This window comes from Cynoglossus semilaevis, chromosome 15, assembly GCF_000523025.1.
Source record: "Cynoglossus semilaevis isolate Cse_v1.0 chromosome 15, Cse_v1.0, whole genome shotgun sequence".
NCBI lineage: Eukaryota > Metazoa > Chordata > Actinopteri > Pleuronectiformes > Cynoglossidae > Cynoglossus > Cynoglossus semilaevis.
In genome coordinates this window covers 9755361-9765360 of record NC_024321.1, presented here as the reverse complement: position 1 = coordinate 9765360, position 10000 = coordinate 9755361, and the positions used below count along the sequence as shown (strand labels likewise).

The 10000-nt window shown below is 39.7% G+C and overlaps 1 protein-coding gene across 6 annotated transcripts in view; it reads right to left on the bottom strand.

Moving 5' to 3' along the window:
- The window catches only part of LOC103390903 (amyloid-beta A4 precursor protein-binding family B member 2-like), a 42360-nt gene that overhangs the window by 17771 nt on the left and 14589 nt on the right, over positions 1 to 10000 (bottom strand). For 4 of the 6 annotated variants that reach the window (XM_008326968.3, XM_017039215.2, XM_025062906.1 and 1 more), the window contains one exon: positions 1734 to 1739. The exons of the other annotated variants lie outside the window; for them this stretch is intronic. In XM_008326968.3, the coding sequence (XP_008325190.1) occupies positions 1734 to 1739 (6 nt within the window). The remainder of the gene's footprint in view (positions 1 to 1733; positions 1740 to 10000) is intronic. 6 annotated transcript variants of the gene reach the window in all.

The window sequence follows — 10000 nt, the reverse complement described above, 5'->3', positions numbered from 1 at the left end:
CCTCATCAACAGCAAACACACACATGTTTGGGCAGGGAGATGGGTGACCTAGTTCCTGAGGAAACTGAGCTGCAAGTTCCACAACTGTGTGAAATGGCAAAGAAAACTGAGGATGAGAGTGAAACCATGAGACAAGATGCTCCACTGAGAATGAAAATTTATGCCAAGAGTAGGTGGGAGATGAATCACAGCTGCACGTGGGAAATGCTAACACACATATGTACACATGCACACACAAGATGAAAGACCATTTCTTTCGTTATCATTTTTAGCAACATACAGTACCACAAGGAGTAAACAATGGTGATGTTGGGAAAAAGCAACAAATCTCAGCAGTGATAATTCAAGAGTTGCACACACAAGGCTACATACAATTATTATTATTATTATTCAAATTATTAGTACTTTTTTTCCCTTCAAGGTTTTTAAGAAGAAATATAAAGAAAGAATGGGAAATTTATTTCACGGTCTAGATTTAGAAAGCTTAGATTTATTTTATATTGCACAAAGAAATCAAATTAATCAATAAATATCTGAGTTCTGACATGTTTATGGAGCGGATGCTTATGGAGCGGATGCACAAACCAATTATGGGAATAAATAAAGTTAAATAAAAAAAAAAGTCAAATATTTGAATAAAAAGAACATTGATGTAACATTTTCAAAGGTCAGAGTCAAAGTGAAGTTAGTAGGTTGTAGGGAATAAATTAAGTAAATGTAAAAGGAAGCTTTGGAAAGGAAAATAGTAAGAAAAGATTTTAAAATCCACTCAAGATTTCAGCTAAAGTAAATGAGCATTAGCAACACTAGCACACTGTATGCTACGAACACACAGACAAAGACGACCCAGACAAGAAGCATTCAAGGACGTAAGAGAGTGGAGGATGTCTGCGCAGAAATATTTATGTTTTTTGTTTTCCGATTTAGGTTGTCGCTCTAGATTATCGACACACATGACGCAGAAATATAACAAACGAAGGCAGCGTTTATCTACAGCGGACTCTTTATGAGACTATTAACCGACTCGTCTCCTCTGCTTAATTGTCTGCTCACAAACTTGGGTCAATAATGTTTGGTGCCTGTGGCAAAAAAGAGAAGTAGGCGATAGTGCAGGAGTGGGTGTGTGTGTCTGAGAGGGAGATGTGATGAGTCAGCCAGGCGGCACTTTTGGGAGATGGAGGTGAGAATAGCAGTGCGGTGAGGGAAGGGCAGATAGGGGAGGGAGGCTGGGATAAAAAGAGAAAACACAAACAGAGATGGGGAAAAAAGAGAGAAAAAGAGAAAGAGAGAGAGAGAGAGTGAATGCCTCCAGTGCTCTTTATTCAGGGACATTTGAGCTGTGTGTCACCAAAGCAGCACGAGTGGCCTTGCCTGGTCTACTACAAATGGGTCTTTTATGTCTCCTCCTTCCCTCTCTGGGGGATCAAAATGCTATAAAAAAAAAAAAGCAGCAACTGTGAATAGGAAATAGCCCGTGGCCAGTCTGGCTCATTGATGATTTAACACCAGCAATTTGAAGCTTGGATAGTGGCTGAAACCTTCCTGTAAAGAGCAACAGTGACCGTGGGCGAAGCTTCCACTACTTCCTTCACGGCCGCAGTGACAGATATAATTGTAGTATATGACAACATGAAAGAGTTCCTGGAGTTGACACAACAATTACAAAAAAAACAGTGAAGTTTTTGAAAAGTGTGAGGAAGACACTGGAGAACAACACTACAAAGAGCAGTTACCTTTCTCTGGATCCGCAGCAGCATAGCAGGGAGGATGAAAGCAAGGAAAAAGGAAAAAAGGATATTGTTAGAAAGAAAAAGTACACACCATGAATTATAGAAAAAAAGTTGAGGAATAGAGAAGGGGAAAAAAAGGAAATAATGAGAGAAAAAGAAGTATATATTATAAGGGGAAGGCAAGTTAGAAAAAGGCAGGGGAGAGGGAGTGGGGGTAAGAGTAACAATTATTTATAAAGTGAAGGGAGTTAGAAAGAAACACAACATCTCTCCATGTTTTATCATGCTCTGGGTCAGTGGTGGCCAACCAGTCAAGAGCAACAAAATTTGACTGTGTTACTGCAAAAAGCCACGTGATATACCTGGGCACATGTAAACTGCCCCATTCCTTAAAAAAAAAAAAACAAAAAAAAAAAACTCTCCTACTCTTTTTAAACTTCCTGTGTACATTTTCATCTGTCCTAATTGGGTTTCCCAAAAGTAATTTGAGTCAACATAGCGTAAAAAAACACAAACATAAAATTCCACATGAATGCAAGAGCCGCATGAAACCGGGCAAAGAGCCGCATGTGGCTCCCGAGCCGCAGGTTGGCCATGCCTGCTCTAGGTGATTCTTAAATACACTGAAATATATATATCTTAAATATACTCTCTCTCCCTCTCTGTTTCTCTCCCTCTCTCTCCAGAAACATGAGTGTCTCCAGGATTCTTTCCTTTCAGTGCATTTCCTTTTTACGCCTCTCTCTGTTTCAATTGTGAACTCACACACAAATTTCCTTTTCACACTTCGTCACTTTGGTGGGACTGAATTTCATTCTCCAAATCCGAAGATCTGGTGTCTTTTCTACTCCTGCATCACATTCCATCCATCTCTCTCCAAAACCAATTTGCATATATCTGGCCTACAATGTGTTGCTATGGCTTTGATAGTGATGAAGACCACATCACAAATGATTCAGCCCCAGAACAGACTCCTTACTCTTTCACTATTGTCAGCAGCATCATTAAATACTTCCATTCACACTTTAAGGTTTAGTTTTTGAAATGAACAGAAAAAAAAGACAGTAACACAGTCCAGGTTTTGGAAAGACATGAATGAAAGTAGAAGTTTTTCACAACTTTCATGTCATTATGTTTTTACCCATAATGCTTTGGTTATTTTAACAAAGATCCAGACAGAAAATGTAGCAAACTGCTAATCCTGAAGCTGTTAATGAAGTGATTCAGTTGTCATTACTGTACAACCTTGGGTCGTTGTACTCAGGCGACCTTGGGCCTCTACCTGCTGTCTCCTCAGCATCCAAAGTTAATTATTAAAAACAGTCTCGGTTTTAAGTTACAGCGGGAGGTGGACCTCAGAGTGCTGCGTAGCGCACCGGGGCTAAAATTAGGATTCACCTCAACCAAACTGCAACGGGGCTACACATGGTCCAATAATAAGTTGAGTTTTAGCAAATAAAGTTGGAATAGGCTAAAAAAAATCTGAAAACAACAATGTATCGGATTGATATCGGTATCGGACAAGAAAAAGTTGTATCCCCGCCATTCCTAAAAATGACTATGTAAAGACTGAGTTTTAAAAGAGACATAACTTTATTTTGTACTGATGACAGGTGTCTAGATGATGGGCAATGTAACACTGTTCATTCTTCAGATGACGGTGAGGAACATACTGTAGAGTAAGAGAGAGAAGTAATGGATCAGTGGGTGTCTAAGTGGATGTCAGAGGTGTACTGTATGAAAAAAGGGGTTTGAGTGAAGAGACGAGATGGATGGACAAAAAAGATAAGAGATGTGAGAGACAAACCTAAGAAGACCATGCAGCTAAATTGAAAAAGGTGAGAACACCTGAAAAAGAGTCAAGGAATGAGGCGTAGGACCAGTGAGTGAGAGTTGACAGAGGGAGGCAGAGACGGACAAGAAAAACAGGGGCAGATAAGAAACAAGATGAGAAGAGCAAAGTAGAGAGATGAGTTAAAGCACTCCCCATCCCTCACCCCCCCAGAGCCCCCCCACACCCCTGCCCCCCCTCACTCTGTGCTTCACACATTCCCTTGGCTGAATAAAGGATGACTGGCTCACAACCACAAATCGCTCTTTGATCCTCTGGCTCTGAGAAGAAGAAGAAGAAGAAGAAGAAGAAGAAGAAGAAGTAGAAGCAGCGTCTTGCTCAGAGATTAAATGAGGTCATGGCAGCAGATGAATGAAGGAGTGGGCTGGAGAGGACCATAGAGAAACATTAATAACTGCACCCCTGATATCAATCAGTCACCATTAGTCACATCAGTATGACTGTTATGTGGCACAGATTCAACTTTTCTATGAAAAGACACCAGAAACATGACCCTTAAAATGTATTTAACATATTTGAAGAAAGAACACATTTCTTGAGACGCGTCGTGGAAGATGTGTCATTGATACGGTATCAACACAGTACAGAACAGAGTAGGAATTAGTATAAATGTTCTCTCAGTGATCTAGAGCACCAGACCAGAGGACGTCTTTGCATTTTATAACTGATTTGAGATCTGCCAATAACTTCCAGCTGTCAACCCTGACAAGTAAAGAAAACCAACTTGAAACTTGGACTTTTCCGCAATGAGGTTGTTTAAGCATATAATAGAGTAGGGAATAGAAATCTAAAGCAAAAAAAAGAAAAAAAATCAACAAGAGATATTATGTTTGCAGATTTGCAGAAAACCAGTCTATCTCTGTGTCTAAAGACTGATGATTTTTGGGTTTTGGTTCTTGTAGTCAAGATCCCTGTAATTAAGACACTTTGTCATGTAGTTTAGCTGCTTTATCTTGTGATATATATATTGTTTCCTTGTAGTTTAGACACTTTGTTATGTTTTTTGGACACTTTCTAAAAGCTGCGACGTTCGAGAAGAACATCAAGGTTTTTAAATACAGTACAGGCAGTTGTTTTCAACCATGATGCCGCAGCTCTAAATTATGATTTCAGGCTTTAATAGTTTAGCAGTGTTATTGCTGAGCCTCATTACACACATGGGATTGGGAATTGACTAATAATCAATTGTAGAATGATTGGATTTGGATGCTGAGCCATAATAAATGATTGTCAATTTCCTAGTGTTGTCATCAAGTTGTCTAAACAGGTTTAACTGCCCGGTCCGTTTCTGTGGTGTGTAGATAAAGGACTTCATGTTTCACGGAAACTAACAAAAAGGCAAAAAGAGACTATGAGCGAAACATTGGGCTAAATCAATACTTATAGCAGTAGTTTGATAGGTGCAAGAAAAGTGGTATTGATTTGGTCAACTTGACTCAATCGAGGAGACGTTTCACCCTTCACTGGAAAAAGAAATGAGCAAAACAGAAAAGCGTAAATTTCAGGTTTGCCTTGAACCGAAGAGGCAGAGAGATTTAAGTTTGGTTTTCAATTATCAAGACGAAGAGGAATCAACTGTTGCGAAAAAATCAATGTCACACAGTGAGTTTGTGAGATTTGTCCTTGCAAGAAGGCCAGGACACTGTACTGAATCTGGTGTTACCGCAGTGAGTCCTTTAAAAAAGTAATTTTGAGATTAGATACTTTTACACTACAATAAGACAATTTAAATAACTGTGGTATGAACTCTATATGTAGTTTCCCAGGGTTTTTCTGTGTGAAAAATAAATTAAAATAAAATTGTTTTCTCACTTTCCTTGTGGCCTCAATCTCTACAGCAGAGACAGAGATAACGAGACCACACTTTACTGTGGATGCAAATGTTAATACGTCATTTTAACACGTCTGTAAACTAGTTTGAAAAGCACCAAAGCATGTGTTTCACACTAAGAAGTTGCTGCTGAACTGCTGACACCCAAATGATGTAGATCTGGTCGCGTTCAACTGTTTAGCAGAGAGACACTTGGCCGAAATATAAAACTGCAGTTAAACTCCAATAAAATCCTAAGCAAAGACCTTTCATCACTTATGGAACACCAAAATATCTGGCAGTTGTTTCCTGCTGTGTCCAACACACTGCTTGTACAGAAAACAGTGTTAGGAAATCATATAAACCCCATAATGCAAATAGGAATGATCTCCTTTGGTGCTAATGCTTTTGTATACGCTTGAACTTGCACAATACTGTCAGTAAGAGGTTAATCTATGTGTGCTGAAGTCACATTCATGAAACAAACATTGGTGCTAATAGGAGGAAAGCATCCTAAAGCACAACATAATAAATACACAATTCTGCTGTTGTGGTAATTTAATTTGATGGACCTTTAAAATCAGCATGCATTCTCATAGAATATGCTCCATTTCCATTAGTCTTAGCCATAAATGCTGCAATTCACTGCTAAAATGATATGGTTTCTTTTATAAGGCCCCTGATGATAATTGCATTTGCAGGAAACACTGGTTGTTGCTCTCGACTGAAGTTAATTATAGTTTACTGTAATGGAATAGCAGGATATGGCGATAAATAGGTCGTAAAAGTCACGGATAAAACTGAAAAGGAGAAACGCAAAGCTGGTTTGGAATTTCTGGGTTTTGTTTTATGCTTAATTATCCAGTATTTAGGTACAATCCTGATGAAAAGGTTATTTATTTGGACAAATTCAGTCATAAATTGTTAGTAAAATAATGGGTCTTTAATTATAGACTACCTATTTACAACGTCTATAAAGATGTGCAAAGGTTCCGCCATGTTCACAGACTATCAACAAAACTGTCAGGAGCAACATGGGGTTAAGTTATAGGCCCAGGGCAAGCATGATCAAACAACGGCCTGGTGGGCCTGCCGGAATAGTCCAAATTATATTATTCCGTTATATTATCATATAAGGCTAAGACTAGATTAATTCCCCTGCAATTACCTTGTTGTATGGCGAACACTATCTATCTGCCTATTTTCAAGGCTGCCATACTTCATTTTAGTAGAATTACTGGAATTTAACCCCAGACCAACTTCAACCATAGCAGAACGTAGAACCTAAAGGTTCTTGGAAAACAGACGAGATCACAGTAAAACCCATGTGGACCTGGTGGTTTAGTCATTAGACCACAGCCATTACACCTAATGCATAGTGTGTGTGTGCATAATTACCTCTCTACCCCGTAAACCTGTTTACAGCACCAGGATGAGGAGCAAAACGAGCGTCTAGGGCCAGTGAGCTCAGCAGGCACGGTGCATCACGGGCAAGACATGACACATATTCCACATCTCTGCGCACAACACCAATACACACTCACAGGCGTTGTGAGGCTGACAGAAACACAGACACAAAATCATGGGTGTCGCTCGAGGCAGCAAAAAAAAAAAAAAGAAAACTAGGACAAGTCAGGCCTAAAATAAAAATGAAACACTTTTCGTCATTGTATCACACAGCATGAGCAGCGCTGTGTGGTAGAAACAGACTGATATTGTTTACAGCAGCAGCTCTGCCACAGTTCTGATTCATCCTTAACTCTTCCGCATCATTACGAGAGCGCGGTGATTCACAATGCTGAAGGTAAAAAAAGGGTGTTTTACTACAAGGTGAAAAAACACACCTAACCCACTTCTCTTCTTCTGTAGCTTTGTGACTCAGCCCCCAGCTCCCACTGTGGCAGTGAGGGTGGGGCAACAAGCCAAGGAGGCACAAACACCGCTCGTGTGTCTGCACTGGTTGAATGTCATTTCATATGAAAGAGCAGATATGGCTTTCGGGTGCCAGTGGGTAAGATAGAAAGACAGACATGAGAGGTGATGGGTAGAAAAAGGTTCTGGGTGAGCGAGATAGGGGGTAAGATGATGTCCTGCAGTTCTCTTCTCTCTTGATCATTGGAGAGGGGGTGGGGGAGGGGCAGGGGGGGGGGGGGGGGGGGGGGGGGGGGTAGGCAATAGAACAAGGAGATGCTGTGTGAGTGGGCATGAGTGAGAGTGACTCAAGGCTTCAGACAGATGTCACTTGGGTGAGATAGTACAACTGTGTGCGTGTGTGTGTGTGTGTTATTGGAATAGCTGTTATATTTACTTCATAAGGTTGGCCTGATACCATTTATACGATGCAAGTACAAGTATTTTGACAATACAGAGTATTCTCAGGCTGGGTTTTAATAACTGTACAATGAATTGAAGAAAAACATTGCACAGCTCTGAGAAATGATGAGGTCATCACGGTGAGGTCATCACGGTGAGGACACCAAGCAGGGACATTCTTAGAAAAATGTTCCCTTCATCTCAATAACACAACAGAATTCCCAGCAAAGTAAAACCCAAATAATTCTGTATGGAAAAAAATAGCCTTTTTTAAACTGTTCATATTGGACAATATATTAATAAACCTATTTATAATTTTATAAAATATAGAGATACATAAAATTTTACTTTCTGCATAGTAAATGCAGTCGAATGAACAGAAAGTGAGGAAAGCTTTTTCATATGTTGGTACATATAAGTTAACAAAGCTATCTAATTAAACACTGTCTCATGCAACAAAACCTCACTTAAAATATGAAGCACTATTTCTGTGTGATTATGTCGATTAAACAAAAAACACACAACGTTGTTGAAATAACTCATCAATAAAGTGAGTTGTAAAGGCCTCCTCAGTCCACTGAGCTGTAGAAAAGATTTTAGCGTATTCAGCGCTATGGTGCAACTTCAGATGTTTTAATAAATTACTGCTGTTGTATAGTAGCAGAACACAGAACCAGTGTAAGGGTGTGTGTGTGTCTCAGGGAGAAATGGGCAGCCATGGTGCACAGAGGGATTCGATGTTGAGTTCCTACTGTTATTCTAAGCTTTGCGTACAGTGTAGACTAAATGTAAATGTGACCTCATTAGGTTCACGTGCCATTAATCATAAAATACACTCTCTGACTTTCTGGTATATTTATTAATTAAAATGATCCATAGATAATATTAAAGTAAATAATCTGCTTATTCCATCGTCATGTAGTGACGTCAGGATCAAGTTTTAAAGGCAATAACAAAAGAAATCTCATTAGATTATTACCACCGACATCATCAGATTTACATCATCTGGTTGAAGAACATCCGCCAATGTGACTGTTACTTATTGATTGGTTTGCACATGCATGTGGAGTGGGTGCACCACAGCCTTCTATAACAGCGTTTAGGAATGGAAGATAAACTCAGGAATAGTTCTATTAGGATTGAAGCTACAACGCTGATCTTAATGATCAGATCATTTGCTTATTTTCTGTCCAGGCCTTCTGCATCCACAAGGTGTCTCTTCTTCTTTCATGACTTTAAAAATATCTGCCAACACTTGGAATAATGCAGCAAATGTAGCCATTTATCAAGGCTCAAACAACGTGGTTGTCAGTAAATTACTGGACATTCTCTGTCCTTGTTTGGTCTTCCAAAAAAGACGTTAATTAATATAATTCAATCTATCTCTGGACGGGGAAAAAGTTGGGAAGCAACCAAAATAAAAAAGGTGAAAACTATTTCTGAAAACTTTTTTTTATTAGAGAATTTGTATGCAAGTTTGCAGAATTCTCTTTCTTTCTGTACTTTCTGGTTAAACTACACACACACACAACACGGTCTATGCAGATGATTTGTGAGCTAACGCTCCAGAATGTGCACAGACTGCAGAGATTATTATTTAAATCATAACCCTAAAAAAAGAATAAGTTAAACAACTCTCTCTCTCTCTCTCTCTCTCTCTCTCTCATACTGTTGATGCAAATTATTTAAATAGGTTAGGACATCAATCTTGTAATACAAAAGACATGGATAAATATCAAAATTATACAGCAACTATCCATATATTATAAAGTGTCCAGTGTGGTTGTCTGAGGGCTGGGCAGACAAAGTAGGCTAGGCAGACGCCGCGCCTAGATCCTGCTACAGTACGTTTAGTTGTGTTTGATCAGTGAACATCAGCGTCACTTGACATCACGGCTGGAAGCACAGAGGTTTATATGCAGGAGATTTATTGGTGAGTTTGGAAAAGGGAGGCGATCTATAGCAGGAACAGGAGGAGTAATCCGTCAGAGAGGCAGGGATCACAGCAGGTGTGCCTAACAATGCTAATGTGAGCAGGAAAAAGGGAGAGTGCCAGGGAGAAGGAGGAGAAGGGATTGTGAGAGAGTACATAGAGCACAACACAGGAGAAAAGGGAGATTTTCTTTATCTGGTTCTGTGTAAGTCCGTGTGTGTCGGACATACAGTATAACTCTGGGCTGAAGTGAGGGGGGCTGGGGAGGCAGCTCATGACCTGACATGATGTGTGTGTGTGTGTGTGTGTGCAGAAGTGGGAGTGATGGATTGTGGGTAGATGTATAGAGCTGACAACATGGA